The 25,600-nt window shown below is 48.3% G+C and overlaps 1 protein-coding gene and 1 long non-coding RNA gene across 2 annotated transcripts; one reads left to right on the top strand and one right to left on the bottom strand.

Annotated features, from left to right (window-relative positions):
- Positions 1 to 762: 762 nt before the first annotated feature.
- PPM1D (protein phosphatase, Mg2+/Mn2+ dependent 1D) lies at positions 763 to 23,463 on the top strand. The gene is made up of 6 exons (XM_020786824.3): positions 763 to 1,841; positions 6,230 to 6,458; positions 8,264 to 8,388; positions 13,998 to 14,188; positions 14,382 to 14,624; positions 22,185 to 23,463. The coding sequence occupies exons 1-6, from the start codon at positions 1,343 to 1,345 to the stop codon at positions 22,740 to 22,742; spliced, it is 1,845 nt and encodes a 614-aa protein (XP_020642483.3). The 5' UTR covers positions 763 to 1,342; the 3' UTR covers positions 22,743 to 23,463.
- On the bottom strand, positions 22,844 to 25,501 carry LOC140701750 (uncharacterized). The gene is made up of 2 exons (XR_012080714.2): positions 25,366 to 25,501; positions 22,844 to 25,109 (listed from the first exon to the last, which is right to left on the bottom strand). It is a non-coding gene; the product is annotated as an uncharacterized LOC140701750 (long non-coding RNA).
- Positions 25,502 to 25,600: the final 99 nt, after the last annotated feature.

Raw genomic sequence — 25,600 nt, forward strand, 5'->3', positions numbered from 1 at the left:
GGGGACCAAGCAGGGCCTGGTTCGTATTTGGGCCAGAGACCTTTTCACGTTACCCAGGCATCGCCAGCTGGGGCTGGAAAAGATCTGCCAACTCAGATTTGACAGTCTTGGAACAAGTGGATTCTTTCTTTCTTTGGGTGGGCCAAAGAAATAAAGAAGTAGTAGGAAAATACATTATTTTCTCCCCAAAGAACCTCTGTGGATTAGGCAAGGCAGCTTGTATTTATTTATTTATTTGATTATTGTTAGGCTGCTTTTCTTCTCAAAGGGGAGAGCCAATAACACCCCCTTTGCCTCTGACACAGCTTGCAAGTTGGTTTGGAGGGACCTGATTTCCCCCCACTCCCCGTCATGCTGGGGGGGGGGAAATCTGAGCCCTAAACAGGACCTTTTCCCAGCATTGAAAAAGCACCCTGACCTTTGGAAAAAAAGAGGCAGAGGGTCCGCTTCCCTGTACCCCACTTCCCAGGGGAGGGCGATTGCGAATGGAAGGTACGGGCCCGTCGGACCTGTGAGAGGAACCGGCTCTTGAGTAGGTAAACAGGAGAGGGCGCAAACGTCAACAGATCAAAAAAAACAACAACAGATGAATCGAGAAGGGCTGTTTTTAAAAATGCACATTCCAAAGAACATTGGCGCTCGTGGGGAGGCGAGAGGAGCGAAAAGAAAGGGAGGAGGGGGGCGGAAAGAGAGAGGTTTTGGGGGGGGCAGAAAGGAGGAGGGGGAGTTGCGAGCGGGTGACGGGAGGGGGAGGCGGGGAGAGCGGAGCGCGCGCCCTCGACGCGGACGGGACGGGCGGGCGGGCGCGCGCGCGCTTCCCTCTGGAACGTTGGGCTCCCCGGCGTTCCATCGGCGATTGTTTCGGGGCCCTTTTCCCCGCCCCCGCGCGTGTTTTTTTTTTTTTGATACACCGCCAACGTTCTATCCCGCGTGCGCAAGCGCAGAAGGAGGAAGAAGGGGAAGGGAAAAAAAAAAAAGAAAACAGCAGAGGAAGAAAGCGGGCATGTCTGAACGGTGTCTCTACCGCCGCTTCTGCTTCCTCGGCGAACGTAGCCAATAAAGTCGCCGGCCGCGACGGCTTGGAAGGAAAAGAGGGAAGGAGAGGAAGAGAAAGGGCCCCGATCGAAGAAGGCCCGGTTGGGGGGCAGCCCAGGAGGGCCCCCTTTTGCCTCCTCTTCCCCCCCCCCTCCGCCGCCTCCCTTTCTTCCCTTTCCAGCCCCCCCCCCCACACCGTCGCTTCGTTCCAGGGGAAGGAAGGCTCCGAGGGGGGTGGGAGGGCAGCGGCGGCGGCGGCTTCGGGGAAGCCCTGGCGTGGCTCCTGCCTTCTCTTCCCGCCCCTCGCATGGAGGGTCTCTACTCGCTGGGGGTGAGCCTCTTCTCGGACCAAGGAGGCAGGAAATACATGGAGGACGTGACCCAGATCCTGGTCGAGCCGGAGCCCGACTTGGAGGAGGAAGAGGCCGGGGCCGCCGGCGCCCTGGAGGGTCCCTGTTGCCGCGGGAGGAAGACCCGGGCGGGGGCGGCGGCGGCGGCAGGGGCGCGATCGCGATCCGAGCCGCCTTCCTCGGGACCGGCGCCTTCCTCCTCCTCCTCTTCCCCGCCGCCGCCGCCTCCCGCCGCCCTTCCTTGCTCGTCGCCTCCCCTCCGCCGCCCGCGCTCGGTGGCCTTCTTCGCCGTGTGCGACGGGCACGGGGGCCGGGAGGCGGCCCTCTTCGCCCGCGAGCACCTCTGGTCGTTCATCAAGCAGCAGAAGGGCTTCCGCTCCCGCGAGCCGGCCGCCGTGTGCGCGGCGCTGCGCAAGGGCTTCCTCGCCTGCCACCGGGCCATGTGGAAGAAGCTGCGTAAGTCTCGCCCCTCGGCGGGTGTGTGTGTGTGTGGGGGGAACGACTCCCTCCCGTGGACCCCCCCCCTCGTTACTCTGGGATCAACCCCCCCCAGGGCGGGCGGGCACAGGTTTGCGCCCCTGGCCCACTCCGATTGAGGATCTTCCCCCAGAGGAGACCCATCCAGCCAAGCGAGATTTACCTAAGTGCTGACTTCCCGTTCAGCATGGGATGGATCGGATCCCTTTTACTTGGGAGGAACACATGGGATGTAAGCTATGGGGCACAGCATGACAGCTATCCCCCCCCCCGCCGCTGGTCCTTAGTATTAGATAAGGGGTGTGTGTGTGCTGTTGGGATTATTGCTACACCATGCCCTTCTTTTCTTATCCTTTTTAAAAAGGATTTCTCTTGACTTGTTTTGTATTTGTTTCTTTGTCTTGTATCCCATTCCTTCACACACACACACACACACACACACACACACACACACACACCTGAAAAAAACATGAGAACCCAAGGTTGGGGGTCTAATTTTTTTTTTATTTTAAAGAAAAGCACCGTTGGAAAGTGTCAATCAGTTTTCAATGTTAAAAAAGAGAGAATGCCGTTGAAACCCTTTCCGAAACCACTTTGTAGATTGAATTCCAAAATGTGCCCTTAATTGAGTGAGTTTAGGATGCGGGGGGGGGGCTGATGCTGCACACTCATCTGTGGAGGCTCGATTTGTGGATGAGTGTGTTTGGTAGACAACACCCTGCATACCATCCCATAACCTGCCTCTGTGGATTTTTGTTGTTCTTGTAGTATTCAGATGGGTAAAAGCAATCTGGCTTTAAAGATTTCTTGTGGGCAAGATCAGAATTGGTACAGTTCATTTGGGATTGTTTTTTTAAAACTGTTGCAACATAAGAGACTTAAACTGAATCATGTCCAAACAAAAAAACTTTATATTTGAAGGCTGTTGCAACAGTGGTTTGTCGTTCCGCCTCCTGTTAGAGTGATAGGCACAAGACAGACAGATCTGTAACTGTGTCTTCTGCTCTCAGAAACGAGTTCCACTAAATGAGCAGGCACAGCTCAGCTAGGTGTGTAGAGCCTCGAGGAGCAGGGGGTTCAGGTCCCCACCGGGCTTCTTGGGAGAGGGGCTGGCTGGAAATAACCTGAGGTGTGTGTATCTGATGGGGTGATGTGTCCTCCTGACCCCTGTGCAGCTTTCAGCAAACTGGGTGGTCGTAGAGCACCCTCAGCAGGAAGGATAGCCAGCCACTTGTAAGTACTTAATACCCAAAAATGCCCGAAGGATCGCCATAAACCAGAACAATTGGCATAAGTCAGAACCGACTGATGTCACATGATCACTGTGAAATTAGTTGGGAGCAGAGGGCATTATCTATACCAGTGGTCCCCAACCTTGGGCCTCCAGATGTTCTTGGACTACAACTTCTAGAAGCCTTCACCACCACCTCTGCTAGCCAGGATTTCTGGGAGTTGAAGTCCAAGAACATCTGGAGGCCCAAGGTTGAGGACCACTGATCTATACCATTGGTGCACTGTAGCTCAGTATTGGCTACTCTGATCATCAGCAATGGTTCTCCTAAGGCACATGCATGCAAGGATCTTTCCCATCACCTATCAGTGGGGGCTGATGGGGAGTGAACTTGGGATCTTCTGCATCTAAGGCAGATGGTTTGATTCTGATCTATGTTCCTTTATCCAAGAAACCCAGTGGCTTACCCTCAAATTAAATGTGTTCAGAATGAGGGTCTTACTTAGGTACTTTCAAGTACGACGTAAGTCCACTTGAAACACGTATATCCAGTTGGAGCCTCCTTTTATACATCATTGTTTACCCATGTGATTATGGATTTATGCCTGGATTGATTGCCCTGAGTTGGATTCAGCAAGAGGGCATAGAATAGTAATTAGCTGGAAAGGAATTTGGAATGACTTGCATGTCAATTAGCTGGCTGGCTAGCTCAGTGGTTTAGGTGTATCTGTCTGCAAAGCCAGAGGTTGGGAATTCAATTCCCCACTGGGTTACCCAAGGTTGGAAACCACTGTCTACGCCAGCTTAGCATGGTGAAAACCTGGTGCGGGGCATAAACTACAGTGTGAAAGCCTTAGTGTGTTTTCCTACCTTGGCGGGGAGTTGAATTAAGTGGCCCTGGGGACCCCTTCCCATTTTACGATTCTATGATTCCATTAATTCTTTGAATTAAAAACAAGACCCGTTTATGAGAATAGCCTTATTTGTCATTGTCCGTCAACCTTGCCAAAGAACAGTTGGGCATGTTGGGTGTTCGAAAACAATTTGTACATCTCGTATCGTCCGGGTGATGGTGCCTTTTCTCCTTCCTCCGCCGGGTCTTCGCTCCCTCCCTATCCTGGCCTCCCGCTCGCTTTTTGTAAAAATAGGGTAAGTGCAAAATTAGCTGCAAGCTTTTCTAGCAGACAAACAGGCCTGGATTGAATTAGGGGTGGGAGGAGAAGTGGCCAACATATGCCTTGTGAGCATGCATGCAGGCTCGTAAGAAAGAAAGAAAAACATGTGGGGCGTTCAGAGTTGAGATTTCTTTCCTTCATGCTGCGCATAGTAATTTGGGATCCCAAGTATTTGCCGAGGGGTGCTGATTTAAGAGGGGTGCGTGTTTCCTAGGATCAGGGCGAGCACCAGGTTGAGAAATCTCCCTGTGCCACTGGTCCCCAATCTTGGATTCCCCAGATGTTCTTGGACTACAACTCCCAGAAATTCTGGCCAGCCCAGCTAGGGGTGAAGGCTTCTGGGAGTTGTAGTTCAAGAACATCTGGGGACTCAAGGTTGAGAACCACGGGGCTGGACATTACATGTTACTCTTACTTTGCTTCTTGTTAGTCAGTTTAACTTGCTGACGCCACATTGGATGCTCCCAACACAGAGCTAAACATTCAGATGTCATCGGCATGCATAGAAAAAGCACGAATCCTTTCTGCTTTGAGGGAAGACAAGATCCCGGGCAAGATCAGACGCCACACGACACAGTTACCTTGCTGAAGCTCAGCAGGCCTGCTTTTGGTTAGTTTCCAGATGGGAGACCTTGTTGGGTGCCTCTCCCACTCCACATGCTGTCTGAGTACAGAATGACGTGGGATGTTATTGAAGAACAACTCCTGCCAGTCTCCGATTGCATGGTTGGGGATGGTGGGACTTGTAGTCAAACCTTCCTAGAGGGGCCCTGTTGGCGCATCTCTTCATTGCTTCCTGTTCTTTGGTCGGTCCACCTGTTCTGTTGCTCCTTCGACAGGTGACAGTGTCTTGGCATGGGATTGCCTTTGTAGGAGTTATATGACCGGCAAGCCCTGGCATGTTTAGGCAAACGTAGATCTTGGCATCGTTCAGCGGGATTTGCACCTAGGTAAGCGTGGAGAGGATTGCAGCCTCTTTACCGGAGAATAATCTGGAAAGGTCACAGTTCAGAAATCCGCATCGGTTGCTGATGCTTTTATCAAACGAAATGGGGAGTTGCAACATAAGTTTTAGCACAGTTTTCCGACTGGTGGTCTAGCCTGGAATTAGGCCTTCGTATGGAAGAATTGGTTTGCTTTGATCCAGGAGAAAAGATTGCCTGGTTTTGCTTTCAGCGAAGATTCGCTGACAAGACTGTGTTCTTCTCTACACACTGTTTACGTCTCCTGATCATCTCTGAGAAAGGCAAGTTGCAAATGAGAAAGACTAGATTACACGTTGCATTTTGATGGCTCTCTGTTTCGTACATGAAACACATCTATGTCCGTGAAGCTGAGTTTGTTTGTTTATTTTGAAAATACTCCTGGTTTAAAAACAAGACTGCAGAGGTCAACTTGGAGGGGAAATGAGCAAAGTAACTATAGGGAGACCCCACATTGATTTCAAACCCCTCTCCCCTGGGGCAGATGATGAAAAACATGGACGTATTGAATGCTATACTCTACATCAGTGGTTCTTAACCTTTGTTACTTGGATGCTTTTGAACTGCAACTCCCAGAAACCCCAGTCAGGACAGCTGGTGGTGAAGGCTTCTGGGAGTTGCAGTCCAAAACTCCTGAGTAACCCAAGGTTAAGAACCAGTGCTCTACATTGCATTCTCTGTAGTGGCCAGTTCTGATAACAACACCCTGGAACTATGTATAAATACAGTATACACGTATTTTGGTGGGGGGGGGGGAGGTATTCTTTGCAGGCAGCAGATGTGAATCAGTGGATACTGATCCCGCGGATAGGGGGTCCTGTTGTATGTAAAAGCTTTTCTAGACGGGAGCCTGGACATAATTCTAACTTGTCCAAGGTGATCTGATGTCCCTGAATCTGATTTGCATCTAAGCTGTGTCTTTCCATAAAGAAAGACACCCTCAGTTAAACTTTGTCTGTTCCTCTTCCTTTTCTGCAGCAGAGTGGCCAAAGACGATGACGGGGCTACCGAGCACGTCGGGGACCACCGCCAGTGTGGTAATCATCCGGGGCTCAAAGATGTACGTGGCTCACGTCGGAGACTCAGGGGTCGTGTTTGGAGTTCAAGATGACCCCAAAGATGACTTCATCCGGGCCGTGGAGGTCACCCAGGATCACAAACCCGAACTTCCGAGGGAGAGGCAACGGATCGAAGGTCTCGGAGGCAGGTAAGGAAAGCCTTGCGTCCCCCTTTTGATGCTCTTAGGTAGGAAGAGCTGTTGCAGGAAATTCCCTGATGTCACATCCTTAAAATGTTGTTCTTTGCTAACAGAGATCCTGTTTTAGTTGCCCTCTGGAAGCCGTATTTGTAGCAAAACGGGGTGAAGAACATTTAAGCGAAATTCAAGGAGGTAAACGGAGAGAACAACAAAAAGTTGCCTTCCGTTGACTGTTGGCCATGTTGTCTGAGGCTGACGGGAAGGGTATCTTAAAACTTCTGTAAGATGAGGGTGATTATGTGTATTTGCAATCTGGCTATCTACAGGGCGGCTCACATCCTGCCTGAAAGCAAACGGCTAACCCCTGAAAATTACAAACCTTTTAGATCACAAACTAGGTTGAGAAGTGCTGGATTATAGGATGGGAGTGCAGGACTGTGTTCGGGATAATGAATGCATTTAGGAGCTTAGAAAGGTTGCGGAGTTTCATAAATATTAGATTGTATATTAATGAGATCAGGATGGAATGAGATGTAGAGGGAGAAGGAGTAGGTGGGGGGGCATCCTGCTGAACCACAGAGTCCCCGTTGTTTGGGGGGAGGGAAACGGGTCCTCTTTCGATCAGAAGGAGGTTTCATCAACATGGTGCTCATGACATGTTCTAAACATGCATTTGGGAGGAGAAGAGCCCATTCCGACTTTGTATTTGCGATTCGCACTTTTTATAAACTGCTCTATGCAGAGATATACAAGCATGTATTTTCAAACATTTGTTGCTTAATAATCCGGGGCAACTTCAGTGTTCATGGGGAAAAAAATATTTTCAAACATTTACGCTGCAATCAGGGTGCATTTTATTTAAATCACAATTTAAATCAAGATATTTATTTATTTAAACCAGATTTTTGGACAATTTAAATCAAGAAATCGATGTTTTGATTTAAATTGACTTGTTTAAAATTTTTTATCCATTTGATTTTTAAAATATTGTTGATTTTTATCCTCCTGGCTCTGTTACTCTCTACCCGCTTAACCTAGGGGAAAGCCCAGTTTTGCTGAAGGATTAAGCACGTTGCCCACATCCTTTTTTCTTTTCTTTTTCGGGGTGTGCATTTGTTTTGTTTTAGTCAAGGGAGGCAAAGCGAAAACATCATGAAATGAGAGCAAACGCGTCCATTTCATGAGAACATCTGGAAACTTTAATAGTAGAATGGTGGGGCTAGAACAGACTTTGTTCTGATCCGAATTTATGATCCGCTTTGACTTTTCGGTATTATGTAGCATTTCCATGCACACACACACACCCCGAAATTGGGTAGGCAAAGGTGTGAGAAAGGCACGAAGTCTTAATTTCCTTGCTGTCATAGTGACGAGGAGAACTTTGTGGTTGCCGTACGCTGTTTCTACTTCCTCCCACGGAGCAGGGCCAGCTCTGTGCTACAGGAAGGGGGTTCAAAATCCAAAACACCCCGCTCCCCTATGGCTGTCAATGATCATCTCCCCTTCTTTCTCCTTGCCCTTTGCTGCTGGTTATCATCCCAGTCAAACCGATCAACTAAAACAATTACAGTAGTCGAGCAAATGTTAAATAAACTACGAGGACATGTTTAATTAATTAGGATCTGTTAACTGATCGTGTTAATTGTGTTCATCCCTAAAGGGATTAAATTCACTGAATCAGGCGAATTGTTTGAAATAATTAAGTGTCTTATGAGCTGCGGAAATATTTCCTTTTTCTTAACGGCCTTCCTTTTGTTTCCTTTCCCCTTTCCCTCCGTTTATGTCGCTCTCTCCCTTTGCCACGATTGTTTCAGCGTGATCAATAAATCTGGTGTGAATCGGGTTGTGTGGAAAAGACCTCGCCTGACCCACAACGGCCCCGTGCGGCGGAGCACCGTCATCGATCAGATTCCGTTCCTGGCCGTGGCCCGTGCCCTTGGTAAGGAGCCGTGGACGACACAATGATGTTTTCAGCCTATTCTTTTTATTTTTTTTAAGTCCTGCTGTCTTGCAAAACCTTTCTCTGAGTGCTTCGTGAGTCGATAAACGGAATACATTGGATGGCATCGTCCGGTACCCTGAATTCGCCGCTTCCGGCCGGAGCTAGAGGGAAGCCCCAGCTGCTTCTGCCCCCCCCCCACCGCCCGCCCCTCCTGCTTCTCGGACGCAGGTGGCAAAAAGCTCCCTCCTTTCGGGAGAAGAGGCCGGGCGGTGCTTTGGGTGGATGGCCGGGTTCCTGATGGGGCCGCCTTCGCTGGTGGTTCCCTCTCGGGATCGGTCCTCAATCCGGAAGGGGGGGGACTGTGGCCACCCGCCGCTCTGCCACGCTGGACACGGCCTCCTCCTCCTTCTTCTGAGACGTGGTCTGTTCTGATTGAGTGGCTTCCTGCGACAGCCAGGCCAGACCGCCTTCCCTTCAGGGCCTCCTGGAGACCCTGAAACAGACGGAGCTTTCTTATTCCGAGTCCGCTCGCCATTTTGTTCGTTATGTTAATAGCCTACCTTTTCTAGAAGAGGCTCAAGATGTGGCGTGCAGGGCTGTGTAACTCCCCCTTTTCACACTCCCACAGTGACCCTGCGAGGTAGGCCAGCCCGAGAAAATGCGGCTGGCCCAAGACCACCCATTGAGCTTCACGGCTGAGTGGGGATTTGAACACGAGTCTCTCGAGCTGCGCTGGCCGGGGTTTTGGGGAGCTGCCGTCCAGGAACCCCTGAGTGACCCAAGGTGGGGAGCCCCTGATCTCTCATAGTGTCACCAAACTGGTAAACACATTGAAAACGGACCAGAAAAAAGCAGGGGATGGGTCCACATTAAAATCTCTGCTGCGTGTCCTCCAACCTTTACTGGTGCTTTGGGTTTTCGGAATGGAAGAGAAAAAGTTGGTTTTTCTCCTCCTTCGCCCACATTATATGCTCGTCTTTTCCCCTGCCAAAGAGACCCAACGAGGGGGTCCCTACGTCAAATCAAGCCTTGAGGCAAAAATGTTGGCACTGAGGGCTGTCCGACTTCGGGCGCATCATGAGAAGTCAATCATGCTGGGAAAGGTGGAAACCAGCAGGAAAAGAGGAAGGCCAAACGCAAGATGGACGGACTCCTTCAAGGAACCCACAAGCTTGCGTTTGCAAGACCTGAGCAGGGCAGTTGAGGAGAGGCTATTCATTCATGTGACTTTGACGGCACCTGACAATACAGTATAACAACAACCATTTCCCCCTTCTCTAGGGTCAGATGATCCTCCTCACAGGGGGGGCGGGGGTCCGGAGTAATATTGCACACTTGGGTTTATTTCCGGGGGAGATGCTTTTAAAGGGGAAGTAGAGGCAGCGGCAAGTCTGAAAACAGCAAAGCAAGCCTCGGCCGAGCACGATACAGAAATCTAGTTGTCGGGAGGGAGCGCAAAAGGCAAAAAAATGGATCTCTCTCCCCCCCCCCTTTATTCCTATTGTAAGGAAATGAAAGCCAGATGGAGCGCAGCAGATGGTTCGTATTTTAATTATACACTCTGCTGAGTTAACTTAACCCTTCCGTCCTCCCAGTTTGCCGCCGCGTCTGAGAAACGGGGGGCGGTCTGAGAATTAACGAATCCCTCCCCCCCCCCCCCCCGGGATATGGTCACCGCCTCTCGTTCCCAATTAATGCGAAGACGAACTGGGCTCCCACCCGTGTTGTCTCATCAGGAATGCTGCTTCCTGAAAAGTGAGCAAGGTGTTGGGTGTTTGGCATGACAGTCCCCCTCCCCTTGTGGTGTGCCCTTGAAAGGGCTGGGTGGGAAACGGGGTGTGTGTGTGTGTGTTGGCCGTGCCACGTATTTGTAATAAATTGCAAGTATTGGTCTCTATGGAAATCTCTATGGGACTGAAACTGTGTGTGTGTTTCTGTGCTCCCATTTTACAGACGGGAGGGCTGAGGCTAAGCAATGGTAGCTTGTGTAAGCTCAGTGGGGGGATGCTAATAAGAGCCCCGATCTTTTTCCTACATTTTGACTCCTGGAAAATGGAATATTATGGACATTATTTCTGGAACTGCGTAGAAAGTGGCGATTTTTAAGAATCCTGGAAGTTTCTGCCATTTCCGGGTTAATTATTTTTCCTCCCGTGGTTCTTTCTCAGGCTGGTTCATCAGTTGGTGTATTTGGGTCTTGTTGCAAACAGGAAATTAGAAATTGGCTGGTTTTGTAGGATGTGTGTAGGTTCCCTCTCTGACTCCACATACTTAGCCGTTTGAGACCTTCATCTTACAGAGATGATGAACCCATCTCTGTGTTTCATGTCTAGAACCTTGTAGATAGAATGGATGTTCCTTTGAATCCCTGGAGAAATCTAGGCTGTCAGGGAGATGTGTGGGTAAGAACCCTTTCATGCTAGTTTTCCGTGGGAAGGGAATTGTGGTTTTTGGGGAGGGGGCAGTAGGGATTTCACCCATGGGAGCCTGTGCTGGAGAGGATATTACTCAGACCCAGGATGGCCTTCTGAGCAAGAACGAAGCCACAGCTGAAACGTTCGTCGTCCTGGCCCACTCCCAGACTCCCTGTGTATCCAAAACAGATTTTCTGCTCGCGTATTGATTTCTCGATCTGTTGCTCATCCGTTTCTTGCACATGCACACTGTTGCTCCCCAGCCTCCCCCTCTGCTTTTCCCCCATTGTTGGAAACAAATGCCCGATGAAACAAACACCGTGACATAATCGGAAACAGAAAGAGCCGTGGCTGTTTCGGTGCGCAAAGCCAGGCCTGCGCGGCCTCAGCTTAAATCTGTGGTGTTCCCTTTTGCACACCTGTGGATCTGTTTACGTTGCCAAAAATCTCTTCCATCCCTTCTTTTCTCCTCCCTTTCTTCCTCTTCCAGGGGCCTCTCGGGCTTAGATTGTGTGACATTTTCTTCTTTAATAGAAGAGAGAGAGAGAGAGATTCCCATCTCGGCTTCTTTTGCCAAGAGTTCATTATTCTCAGCACAGTCCTCTTTCCTTCAGACCGTGATTTCTCATCCTTGTCACCGTATTTTTCCATGTATAAGATGCCCCCATGTATAAGATGCCTCCCAGTTTTCTAATCCAAAATTAAGAAATCTAAGTGGGGCTTAGCAAGTGTAGGGGGAAAGGGATCAAAGTGCTGCAGGATCGCTTCGATCCCTGCTTTCCCCTCCCCTTGTTTTTGTTCTCTCCTCAGCTTACTTCTGTGTATAAATTTTAGTCTAAATATTTTAGACAGAAGTATAATCTTATACACGGAAAAATACGGTATGTTCCGTAAGAAATAAATTAGATGCTGTCTTTGCATCTCTCCCTCCTTCCTTGTTAACCTGAACAACAGCCCTGTAAAGTAGGCTAAAGCTGACGAAGAAAGGAAGAGCGACTGGCCTGAGAGAGGTTTGGAACTTGAGCGTGCAAACAGTGAGAACGTCTTGTCTTTCCCTTTACATGTCTGTTTCAACTTTGAGCTGTTGCTCTGCCATGCTAGATTTCTACATGCAGGGGGTGTTTTTGTAAAGGAAGAACATTTACATCTCAGATCCGAGGAGATCCTCTTGACAGCGGTTTCTGGTTGAACCTCGAAGGTGTGCGCTCACCGCCACAACGCCTTTATTGTCCCACTTTTCCATGAACTCGTCTGACCTGATAAATAATGAGCGCCGTGTACTTTATGCCAGGGAAAGGTGAGGGGAAACGCCATCTGTTGACTGTGACCTGGGGAAAACACATAATGACATGTGTTCCTACGTGTTCCCGAAATGACAGCTTTGGTGATGCCCTCAATTTAGTGACAGGCGCTGGTTTGCAGACATGGTGGCTGTTCTATTCCTAGACGGAGCCCAGCGTGCCGAAGTCGAAATGAGAATGGATCAAATTCTCGGCAGTCTGTCTGAAAAACCAAATCTGAACACGGTTGGCACTTGCTCCACTTAAAAGCGGGCTGTGTCCCCGGTTACCCGAAATCTTCTTGCTTTTAGAAGTGTGGTGGATTGGCTCGGATAAGACCTTTTTGGGTGTGATCCGGTTACAGCTTTTGGGGCCTTTTCTCCCTTAGAACAAAATGAGTAAGTCAGAGGAGGAACACAGTATAGGAAAATCAGATGGTGTATGGTGGGGGAGCAGTGGACACAGATAAGTATTTTACCAGTTCACCCTCTCCAGTAACTCTAAAATAACTAATAAGAAGTCACCTGATTTAAGCTTGAAATAGCTAATATTTGCCTAGGGTTTTTTTTTTAATGAAAATGTTTAAAGATAGGGTATTGCTGTTCCGGACCTACAACAAGCAAATTTGGCGAATTGCCCCAGATTGCTCCGATATTTCTCTGTAGATCAGTTTTAGATACTGTGCAGAGAGGCCGGTTTCTTAACTCTTTTTTCCCTTGTCCTTTTCTTCACCACATTGAACAGACTAACCGGAGCAGAGTGGCCCCTACGAGAGTGGCTGAATCAAAGAGTAGGGAAAAAAAGAGAACCAGTCGGCTCTTGCAGACCTGAGCAGTCAAAGGAAAGTAGGAGAGCAGTCAGAGCGGGCCTTTTTTGGTCCTTCCCTTCGCTGTTCGAGTTGAATCTTTGTGTGCAGTGATGTCCTTGCATGTCATGCTTTTGAAGGCTTAAGAAAGGGCCAGACTCTGTAGAACGACCCCTCCCAGTTCCTTCACGTGTTGTTTGCTGTGATCAATGGAAATCTCAGCTGCTCCCCTGTTTTCCAGGGCTGCGGGTCTCCACCTTGGGTCACCCAGGTGTTCTCTCGGACTGCAATTCCCAGAAGCCTTCACCACCAGGCTGTTCTGGCAGGGGGTTTCTGGGAGTTGCAGTCTGAGAACCCTTGGGTGACTCAAGGTGGGGGAACCCCACTGGTCTCGGGGCTTTCCATTCTCTGCTGGTCCTGTTCTTCCTTCCAGAGCTGAAAGATAGTTGTCGGCATGCACGTTCTCTCTCTCTCTCTCTCTCTCTCTCTCTCTCTCTCTCTCTCTCTCTCTCTCTCTCTGTTTTTCCTTTTGCATTTCTGCTCTAGCGGGACTTGAGCACCCCCCCCCCCATCCTCCCATGAAGAGCAATTAAACGTGTTCTTGGCAGCCTCCGCCTCCCCAGGCCGATGCCTTGCCAGCACATGGCAGGTGTAAGACTTCCTTGCAGGTGGATATGCTTACGAACCCTTCAGCCGCTCTACCAAACCACACCTCAATGGGGTTGTGTAACCTGTTCCACGTCAATCATCCTAAGAGCAGACTCAGGTGGGGAGTGACCTCAACCATGTAGCTTCCAAAACAAAAGCAGGGGATGGGAATTCCTCTGTGTGTGTGTGTGTGTGTGAGAGAGAGAGAGAGAGAGAGAGAGTGATGGGACTGTGCCAGATACTGCGCTTTTAGATACAGTATCTCTACAGCCTGGAAACGGGGATGAGCACCACACCCTAGAGTCGAACACGACTGACTTACACGTCAAGGGGAACCTTTACCTTTACCTAGCATGTTGGTGCCATCAACGCTCTATCCTTGGTAACGAGGGCCCTTTTTCTTTAAATAAAAGTCTGTGTGTCTCTGTTTGGCTTTCCTTTGACCCCTTTCCCATCCAGGTGATCTGTGGAGCTACGATTTCTACAGCGGCGAATTTGTCGTGTCTCCTGAACCCGACACAAGCGTACACACCCTAGATCCTCAAAAGCACAAGTATATCATTCTGGGCAGTGACGGACTATGGAACATGATCCCACCACAAGAAGCCATTTCCATGTGCCAAGACCATGAAGAGAAGAAATATTTTATGGTCAGTGTGAGTTCCAGGTCTCTCCCAAGAGTGAGCTCTTAAGGTGGGGGAGGTGCGAGGGAGACGAACGGCAAGAATCCCTGTTTCCATCTTAGACTTCTATAAGTCTAAATTCACAGATGACCACTCGAAGAACCAGAGTCACATGTAAGTAACCTCTCTTTTCTCCTCCTCTCTGCACGCATCACCCAAGGGAGAGCACCAGCAGTCTTTGGCCAAAATGTTGGTGAATCGGGCCCTGGGGCGGTGGAGGCAGCGCATGCTCCGGGCGGACAACACCAGCGCCATCGTCATCAGCATCTCTTCGGGGCGAAGCCATCAGAGCAGCTCGGAAAGCGACGAGGAGCTGTGTTTCAACCTGGCCGAGGGCCCGTCGTACAGCAGCCCTGAAATGTGGATGATGACGCCTTCACGCTGTTCCACTCCCCCTGTCAAGGTAAAGGGGGGGGGGGGGAGAGGAATTGCCAGCTTGCATGAACTTTAAGCTAACATTAACAACCATCCGTTCCAGCAAAGACTGAGCAATACCCCGGAGAGATGGCTTGCAGTATCATCTGAGAAAGCAAAACAAGATTTTGAATTCTGCAAAGGCCCTTCCATAAAGTGAAAATGAGGATACAGGCAGAAAAGTGAAAATTTAGTTCTGGTGAGCTCACAAGAGCTGAAAGTAAACTAAAATTCCAGGATGGATCCTGCAAACCTGGAGAATGAGGTTCAGGCGTGCTGGTGTTCATCTCATGGACTTTTATCTCTAGGGCAATGGTTCCTAATAATAATTATAATTATAATAATAATAGAAGCTTAATTAGCTCTCCAGGTACTTTCAGTTTTGGGTCCCCCCCCCTTTTCGTTTTGTGACTTTGAGTCAGTCTGTCAGTCTTGAACTCAGCCCTGAGCTACCTCATGGGCTTATCGTGAATCTACCTTGATTGATTGATTTTTTTTCTTTAGTAAATCTCAGGGCAATCCTAAACAATTGGGCAAAGAAGTCAACAAAACAGACCCCGCCCGTCCTTCCAAACTTGTCTACAGCACACAGATTAAGAGAGAGCTCCTGTTTAAATCAGTAGGAAAAAAAAGCTTTAGGGTGTTTCTACTCGTTTTGGGGGACTGGGGAAGCCCGGATGAGCTTCTGCCCCTAGGACCAGATCTACAGCTCCGTCTGCCCTCTTGTAACTTAAGGGACCACTGCAAGTGACTCAAAAGTTTGCCTTTAACAACTGGACAAAAGACGTTTTTCTTCCCAGCAGCTTCGTTTCCCACCTTAGCACAACAGAGAAGCCGTCCATTTGTCATTAGTTTAATTGGTTTTATTAGGCTCGTGTATCACATCTTTTGCTCATTGGACTGCTTTGTTTTTATCATCCAACGGGCAAAGTCCTTCACAATACAAAAGATCGTGCTTCCTCTTCCTCCTCCCCCCCCTTTTTTTTTTGTGTGTGTGTATGTGTTTCGGCCGTTGTTGTCCAAACGGAGCCTTCTGGAAACCCTTTGTGCCATCCTGTTGTCGGCGGAGTGGCGGGGGGAAATCGCACGCTGTGGGGCGCTTGGAAGCAGCTGGCAATTACCGCAACAGGCTCTGAATAGCTCTTGCTGCTTTGATGTTCCCTGGAGCTTTTCCACAGCGATCTTTGTGGCAAAATGGAAAAGATGAGACATTGAATGCTCTGTACAGATGCAGCTAATAAAGGAGGTGGTGGGCTTCCTTTCCCCTTCTTCCTCCCTCTTTTATTTCTTTTTTGTGCTCTTGCCCTCTTCCTTCCTTCCTTCCTTCCTTCCTTCCTTCCTTCCTTCCTTCCTTCCTTCCTTCCTTCCTTCCTTCCTTCCTTCCTTCCTTCCTTCCTCCATCCCTTCCTACCTTCATTCCTTCCTCTTGTCTTTATGTTCTAAATTTCTCTTCTCTTTTTTCTTTCTTTCTTTTTTTGTTCTTTCTTTGTTTCCTAGACTTATTCTCCTTGCCAGTTCTCTTTCCCCCCCTCTTTTCAATGTCCATTGTCTCTCTTCCATTCATCATCATCATCATCATCATCATCATCATCATCTTCCTCTTCTTCTTCTTCTTCTTCTTCTTCTTCTTCTTCTTCTTCTTCTTCTTCTTCTTCTTCTTCTTCTTCTTCCTCCTCCTCCTCCTCCTCCTCCTTCTTCTTCCTCTTCTTCTTTTTCTTCTTCTTCTTCTTCTTCTTCTTCTTCTTCTTCTTCCTCCTCCTCCTCCTCCTCCTCCTCCTCTTCTTCTTCTTCTTCTTCTTTTGCTCCCTCCTTTTCTCTTTGGCACTCTCCCCCGCCTCCTTTTTTAAAAGTATCTTCCAAAAAGTACGTCCCCCTGAACAATATAGGAAGCTGTGCCTCTAAGCCCAAAGAGCCAGATTTTGCCCCCCTGCCTTCCTCTTGTGCTTTAGAACCAAAGGATAAAGTCCGGAACAAAAGGGCTTAGAGCCAGAGGGTTCGCCTTTCCCAGTTTGGGACAGAGCAGAGGCTTCTGTTGGTTTTGCACTCTGTGGACACTCCCTAACAAGTAGGGAGAGGAAAAAACCCGGAGCTTAGAGGCAGTCCACAGCTGATGACAGTCACCAGAGGTGATGCACTGGCGATGCTCAAGCTCTTTGCTTTCTTTGGGATAAGCACAGAAACCGAGTGGGCTATTAAAGAGTGACGGAGTGACCCGTCCTTCTCAAAGTCTGGCAAAGTTGTGTCTTTTGGACTTCAAATCCTCAAATCTCCGAGCCAAAATGATCAGTGGTTGTGGCTGATGGGGGGGGATTTGGGATGTTGTCATCCAAAATAATAATAATTATTATTATAATAACAACAACAACTGCTTTTAGTCCCTTCCTTCCTGACCACTCCCATCTGCTCTTGCATGGAATCCAACAGGCACACATTTCACCTGTGTGGGATTTCTGGTTTCTTAAATATATGCCGTCGCTTAGGTCTGGCGCGCTCTCTGTCTCTCTTCATTCTCAGTTCTGGTGTCTGTAGCTTGGAGGTAATATTTACAGGATTGTAGCATGGTATTGCAACCTGTAAACAGGTAATAATAGGTATTATCATCAGCCGTCAAGTCAATTCTGACTTATGGCGACCCTTTCTTACGGTTTTATAGGTAAGCATCCTCAAGGGTGGTGATCCTTCCCTTCTTCCAGGGGTGCCCTGGGACTGTGCAGCTTGCCCAAGGCCACCCAGGCTGGCTCTCCTCGAAGGAGGAACAGAGGGGAATCGAACTCCCAATTTCTGGCTCTGCAGCCAGAGACCTAAACCCCTGAGCTATCCAGCCAGCTAAGCAACATGCTTAATGAAGAGGTCCCAAATTTGTCTCTGCCTTTAACTCATTTCGTTTGCTTTATGCAAATAACAGGCTCTCTTAGCTTTAGCTCCCACCTTGCACGAGCCCTTCCTCCCCACCATGTAGAGTCTAGGGCTGATAATCCTGGCTCGCCTTACAGGATGGTTGTGAGGCTTGCAGAATACTGAATGAAAAGGAAGGCATTTTGAGCTCCTGAAAGGCGCTGGACTAGCCTTCAGCACCTGGTACTTTCTGTGTATTTTGAATCCCATTTTCCTTGGTCAGTGCTTTTTAAAGGCCGATGGCAATCGTCCACCAAAACATGACGGTTGTGCGTGTTCCAATAGTAGGTAAGCGTGTGTTGTGATCTGAGAACGTTTTCAGTAACTGGGTGCCTTCTGTCCTCCGCAGAGACCGTGTCTGTGGAGAAGGAGAGGCCAGAGGGCGCAAGGCAAGACGGGGGCAAGAAACAGGTGGGGCCTCGGATTGCTCAGAGTAATGATCCAGAGGCAGAACCCTTGACTGAGGTGCAGAGGAGAATAAACATCATAGCAATACAGCTTTGGGACCTCTGTGCATTTTTGGGGAGGGGTCAGGAAGGTGGGGTTGGCGGCTCTAAGCACTGGATGCTGGCTGTGGGTTCTGGGAGGGGGCGCCCCTTCTGTGAAAGCAGGAAGAAGTGCATGCATGTCGAGTTGGAGGCTCGGGAAGAGGTACCCGGACGGATCCGGGGACGTGAGGCGCAAGCGTGGAGCATGGTGGAAGCCCCACTGACCCCAAGGGAAGACTCCTTTTCATCTTGGAATGGAATATGAGCCAACAGGTGTGATGCGGCTGCAAAACAGGCCAATCCTATTTTAGGATGCATTAACAGATGCTTAGTTTCCAAATCCCGTGAGGTACTAGTTCCCCTCTATTCAACACTGGTTGGATCTCATTTCGAGTACTGTGTCCAGTTCTGGACACCACACTTGAAGAAGGATGCCAACGAATTGGAACAAATTCAAAGGAAGGCAACAAGGATGATCCGGAGGGGTGGGTGGGCTGGAAACCAAACCTTATGAGGAAAGGGTGAAAGAACTGGGCATTGGTTTAGCCTTGAGTAAAGAAGGCTGAAGGGAGATAGGATAGTACTCTTCAAATCCTTGAAACGTAGTCCTACAGAGGATGGGCTGGATCTGTTCTGGAATGAGCCACAAAGATATAGGGGGTCCGAGCAGAGCGTAGAAAAGTTACTTTTTTGGATGAAAGCTCCCAAAAGCCCCCAACCAGCCGAGCTGTAGTCCATCTCTAAGCCCTGAATGCTGGCTGTGGATTCTGGGCTTTGTAGCCTGCAAACCTAGTTCTTTTGAGCTCTCGGGATAAGTAACATTCTTTGGTCTCCTAAAGGAGGCCTAAACCCTGTAACGTAGGACAGGTATTATTATTTTATCCCGGATTGTGTGTTTGTAGGGAAGGCTGATGCTCCGAAGTATCAGGTCAAAACCCACCTGGGAGTTTGGAATGGGGGAGAAAGTTGAACCAGGGTGTTGACGTAGGACACTGGTTCCCGACCTCATGTCCTCCAGACATTCTCGGACTACAGCTCCCGGAAATCCTGGCCAGCACAGCTGGTGGTGAAGAGTTCTGGGAGTTTCAGTCCAAGAACATCTGGGCACCACCTACAGTGGTGTCGGATGCTGTTTCACCGCTAGGTCTTTTGGCCCACGATGCTTTAATGGGAACTGGGGGGGGGAGGCCTCATGATTCACGTGGCTCGGTTCTCTGCCTCGAATCAGTCAATTCAAAATCTGAAGGACCTCGCCAGACAACCTGGTTGGTTCTTTCGTGGAAATGCCCGTGAATGAGAAAGGGGAGATTTTGTTTTCCCCCCGTCCTGTCTTAACTTGGGTGGCTCTCAGAGAGCAGCTGAACTGGTCTTACCGGACGATCTTGAGAGTATTTAATTTCGCCCGGTCTCCTCCCTCGAGGTCCAGACCATCGAGCGTAAGTGGGTTACAACAGCACAGTTGCTTTCTTTTTGTAGCTAGATCTAGAATCCTTTCCGTGCTCATGGGTGGGAGGGAAAGAATCCTGCACCATTTAGATGAGTCTCACGGGTATCGCAAGAGCTAGACTGGTGCGGTGGTTTCGGTATTAAATCAGCTCAGAAACCACAACTAGGGTCTAGCTTAGTGTGAAGCTGAGCAGAGGAACCCTATGGCCCGTTGCCTCTTCTCAGCCTAACCCAAAAAATGTGATTAATACTGATGTATATAATTATGCATGAATAATAGTGCATTTAAAGTATAGAAGGAACAAGTGGGACCTCTTTAACGAAACGTTTCAGAGCAGAGACCCTATTGTGTATAATTTCCCATTATTGTGTATAATGTCCAATCAGTCTTTGCTGGAATTTTACGTGTGTGTTTGTGTGCCTTGTTTGGGGGGACACGTTCGCCCAAGTTTCAAGAACTGCAGTTCTGTGCTCCGGAGTGGTTGACCCTTCCCTTCTTCTGGGGGGCATTCCTGGGACTGTGCCCGTTTGCCCAAGGTCACGCAGGCTGGTTCTACTTGCAAGAGGCATGCCGGTGGGTGGGTGGGAATTGAACCCCCAACCTCCCTCTCTCTGCAGCCAGAGATCTAAACCCCAGAGCTATCCGACCAGCCTCTCTGTACTTATTGACATGGGAATCAAACCTCTTGAGACCGAGTGGGGCTTTCTCTCGGACTGTAGCTTTTTCCTTCTGCTAATAAACCTGTTCACCAAGCAACAGGGTTTGGGAGAGGTGGGTGAGAGAGAGGGAATAGGATTGAGTTATCCCGAAAGGGCGCATCGCATGTCGGACCCCAGAGAAGGTGAGCTGCATCACCTGGCCTTTTTGCAGTATATTTGGAAATGGCCCTCACCTTCCTCTCTGGTTGCACTCTTTTCCACCTTTGCTTTAAAGCCCAAGGTGGTCGCCCCAAGATACGGGAGGCTGAACTGCCCATTGCTGAAGCCACAGCAGGCAAGAAACAAGCACTCTACGTTTCCTGCAAAGGCTGACACGTCAGAGTTTGGGGAAGTTACGTTCTGGATTCCGGCTCCCAAAACTGCCGCCACCCAGCTAGCTTGCACCCGTTTGGGAACTATAATCCAAAAAGGGATATTTCCAAACTCTGCGAGGCAGCAAACAAAAGAGAGAGAGATACAAATAAAAGAAAATAAAAAATTAAAAGATCCCCATGCTTGATAGAAACACCCCCAAGTTTTGATCTGTCGAAAGGAAACACATCTCAGATGGCCAAAAGCAACAGGAACAGCCCCTCCAAATTTTGTGGGTTTGGCGGACGCTGCTAAAAACAGATTGTCTTCTTAAAGAGAGGAATTTGGGGAACTGTAGATGTTTGGGCGGTGATGATGTGGACTTCCCTAAGAAGGAGCTGAAGACCTTGGAGGCTTCTGAAAATTCTTCACCCCAGCCTGATGTATAGAAGAGGAAATGGTCCTTCATGTGTCCTCGCTTCAACTTCTGTAGGGCTTCAAAGATCGGAACGATGACCTCTTCAAGGACCGTCCTTTATCATGTGCAATGTAGTAGTCAAGATGCCATACCACAATAGTCCAAAGATCAAAATTAAGACAGCCGGAAACCTGAGTTAGCTCTGAGTATATACAAACTTGTCTATCTGACAGACTTCATCTTTGTAAACCTGTTTGTTTGGTCTTTGTCTTTCGAGAAGATATGGAATGCATTCTAGGTTTCTCTAGAAACAAAGTGAATGGTCAAACGTTGATGGTCCCGTGGCATCTTAAAGACTGACACATAGTATAAGCTTCTCTGCACCATACTCACTTCAGCAGCAGTGGTATCTAGGGCTTTCTCTGTACATAAAATATGCACCATTCGGGGGGTGCAAATTGGTGGTAGTGAATTCTAGGGAAATTAAATACAGATAGTACCTGTAGTGGCAATTTCATTGTTGACACTGCTCATGCATCCAACAATGGCTGATGGCACGACACACCTGACGGTAAGTAAAACAAGCAACACATGTTGTGTGATGAAAAGAAAAACATCCTCATTTGGACCTGTAAAAACTGTCAGAAACTCCCTGATGAGTTTCCAAAGATCTGCTAATTTTGAAAGTGCTTCAGTATTTTCCCTTTTTTCCTTCTCTTATGTCAGCTTGTTAACAAATGGTATCTCAACAGACATATACAGTAGGACACCTGTTTCTGTGGGATCAGTGTCCACAGTTTCACTTGTAAACAATCTGAAAATAGTAAAAGAAAAAAATGAGAAATTTGTTTTCACATATATTACCATAATGAGTCACTAGAGGGAGCCAGAGACCATGCTATGAATACGTGTTAGTGAAGAATACATAGCATGGTCACTTGTGCCATCTAGTGGTTAGTTCTAGTAATGTGTGTGAAAATAATTTTTTTCTGCTTTTTTCCGTTTTACTGTATTTTGTGTGTGTGTATGGTTTGCTGTTATGTGGCCTTTAGTATTCTCAGGAGCTTGGAACCAGTCCCCAGCAGATATGGGGGTCCTACTGTATTGCAGTCTCCCTTTGTGGCATCGCTTCATAATGGCTCTCATGGGAGTCAGTGACAGGAAGTGTATTGGCAAGCCGAAATATTAACCCCTTAAGTTAATATTATCTGTCCAATATCCCTTTGCTGCTTTGGACAAAGGTTGGTGATTCAAAAGATAAAAACCTCTTTCTCTTTTTGTATTCCATCAGGGTTTAGAAGAGGACCTCTGGCCGCAGCTGAGCTCACCCGAGACTGTCCCTTTACTCATGAGGAGCTCTGTCGTGTTGAACAAACCGCCTGAGCTGCCCGGCGAAGTGGGCCAGGGAAACCTACCTTTATTGGTAGCGTCTTCCAAGGAAGGAGCCCTGCGGGAGGAGAAGGGCGACAGACCCCCGGGACTGAGGGGACGTGAGGTGTGTACCCGAAGCCCACCGGGGACCCTCTCTCCTTCTAACTCTGGGAATGCGGGGACGGACCCAAAGTCTCTCAAGGTGCCTCTGAGCGAACCCTCCAAAACCCAGGAGTCGGAACGGATTCCGTCCGCAGCCAACTTCAAAAGGACTTTGGAGGAATCCAATTCGGGGCCGGTTGTCAAGAAACCCAGGCGTGGTTTGGCCCGGAATGTCGGGGTCCAGCCGGAAAGCTTGTCCCCAGCACCCCAGCATAAAAACCCGAAAAAGCTCGCCATGCGCCGTAGCCTACGAGGACAGAAGAAACTGGGGAACCCTTTGTTCCAGCCACCCAGAAAAGCCCTTTGTGTCTGCTGAGGAGGACGCCTTAACAAAGGCAGTTATTTTCAGTCTCCTTTTAAGTTACAAAATTTGGGTGCAGGTCATTTGGAAATGCAATTATTCGCTTTCTTGTACACTTTTTATTTTTTTTTTAATTTTTTTTTAATGTAGAAGACTTGTGGGTTGTTGTTTTGGTTTTTGTATCCAAACAGCTTTATTCCAACCTTATACTCGTTTGTGACATACCCTGTGACTTTTTGTAGGCATTACTAGGACTGTAAAGCATACTCTGTTAAAAAAAAAAAAAGTGTATACATTCATATTCTTTCATGCCACTTTGGTCTCCCCACCTAAACTTTCCCTGGCATCGTTGTTACAACAGGGCTAAAAAAAGAAAAACCACACACACAATGCCACATTTTAATTTTGGACAGTGGGATTTTTGTGTCTAGGTTGGGAGGGGAGGCGGTTGGTTTAGTACAAAGTAATGAATTTGTATAAAAATTTCTCGTGGTGACCTCACAACTTTTTAAGAAAAGTAAATTATTGAACCGAATGGAAGATAATGTATTTTCGTAGTACTTAATACGTTTTGCTTGGAGTGTGCCCTATTAGAGTATATAATACTAGGTCTATTTTCTTTCTTTCTTAACTTTTAGATTTCTCTATTCAGAAATGAAATGTATACTGAAGAGATGCTGAGTCTTCACACAGCTAAATGCTGGTTTTCTGTATTTAATTAAAATACTATGCAGTACTTTTCTTGGTTGTATTTTTTCCCCATTTGATAAGATAAGGGAACAATATTTATTTCCATTATTCTTCAGTCCCAATTCTTAGGAGAGTTTATTAAAAAGGGTTATTTTTAAATGACCAATTCATAAATGCTACACATTCTTTTAAAGGCAGAAGATTATTCTCTTCTGCCAGTAGATGGCGCTCTTTATTAGAGGTCCCCAGTCCTAGCGCCCTCTGTCAGTCACCCTAGGTATTGTCAGGCTTTGTGATGACAGCGGGCACCTTAAGTTCAACACCAGGGGGTTACATGGACGGGGAAGGCTGCTCTTGCAGGCCAACTTTTTACCCAAAGTTCTTGAGCTATTTTTCTTTGCAAACGTGGCCCCTGGATACTTAGCAATGAAATAAAAATGAACAAAAGCTTTTTGGTTCCCTTCCTGATTATTTTGTTTCTTTTATTTGGTGAACACAAGAACCACAGCCCAGGGTGACAATCAGAAAGCAAGGACGCATTGTGAGCGATGCAACAATAATGGCACAAACTAATGGTAGAATGAGATCCCAGTGGGTATTTTTGGTTAGGACTCCATTCAAAGCATGGTCTCATGTGCCATCTAGTGGCCTGTTCTGGTAATTATGCATCTCTAGTCGTTTTATAGGGATGTGGTGGCGGTGCGGGTTAAACCGCAGAAGCCTCTGTGCTGCAAGGTCAGAAGACCAGCCATCGTAAGATCGAATCCACAGGACGGAGTGAGCTCCCGTCGCTTTGTCCCAGCTCCTGCCAACCTAGCAGTCCAAAAACGTAAAAATGCAAGTAGATAAATAGGTAGCACCACAGTGGGAAGGTAACGGCGTTCTGTGTCTAGTCACGCTGGCCATGTGACCACAGAAACTGTTCGGACAAACGCCGGCTCTACGGCTTGGAAACGGGGATGAGCCACCGCGCCCTAGAGTCGGACACGACTGGACTAAATGTCAAGGGGAGCCTTTACCAGACATTTACCACGTTATGTATAGGAAAAGACTTCTGGGGATTTTCTTTTAAGACAGCAGATAAGTGAAACTGTGGATACTGATAATGCAGATATAGGGGTCCTGCTAACTACATAAATGTACAAAGGGCACATAGATTTTAAGAATAAATGTGTAGGAGGAATATAGACGTGATCTGTTTCACCAAATGAAGGAGGGTCACGGCTCCTTTAAGACTTCACCAGTTTTATTCGGTGGGTGTTTTCACATTTTTAAAAGAAAGGTCCAAAGTCATAGCTGAAGGAGACATCCAGCTCTTGCAAATAGACCGATGGCAAAAATTGCACAGGTATAGCTGGGGGTGAGCTGCACCTGACGAATTCCTGACTGCAGCTCAACTATATTTTAAATCTCTCACTTGACATTGCTTGGATGCAAAACTCTGCTTCTGTTTTAATTGACATGGTAATATGCAGTGGTGAGCTAGCAGGGCGGGGAACAGCCTCCTGAAATTAGGAAAATATTTCATAATGGGCCTGAAAAAAAATCCCCAAGTGATTTTACACCGGAAGCAAGTAGCTGGAGGCGGTATTGCCGCTCTAGGATTTTCATCTTCCATGGTTCATCTCGGCGTCCCTGGGAACGCTCTTCCGGGTTTTGCGCGCTGACGTCACGCGCGTCGCCTCCCTCCGCCTCCAAGGAAAAAAGGGAAACAAGATCTTGTCAACAGCGGTGGGCGTGGCTTAAGCAGACGAAGCCGATTGGCCCCACTCATTTCGTTAGGGCAGGCCATGACCCGCCTTCCTCGGGCTCGAGGACTTTCTCCGCCCACCTTAGGGGCCCGGATGTAAACAAAGCGCCCCCACCCCCGATGGGCGTGCCCAACGTGTCACCCTTCCTCCTCTCCCTCTTATGCCTGGAGAAGTGGACTTGTTCCTCCGAAGCTCACCATAAAACACTGTGCAGCAGTTCGTCTTTCGGGCGCCATAACGTCTTCGTCTCATTTGTTTGTTTATGTTTTGGTGCTGTTTGTTGCCACGCCTCCCCTCCTCTTGTTTCTCTGACGAGGACCGAGCTCTCTCAACCGAACTTGAATGGGGGGGAGTTTGCGATTGGGAAATAAGCAAACACTCCGAAGCGGCAGGCGCAGCCACCCCTAGCGTCCAATCCCCGGCGCCCCTCTT

Source organism: Pogona vitticeps, chromosome 7 (assembly GCF_051106095.1).
Source record: "Pogona vitticeps strain Pit_001003342236 chromosome 7, PviZW2.1, whole genome shotgun sequence".
In the NCBI taxonomy this organism is placed as follows: Eukaryota; Metazoa; Chordata; class Lepidosauria; order Squamata; family Agamidae; genus Pogona; species Pogona vitticeps.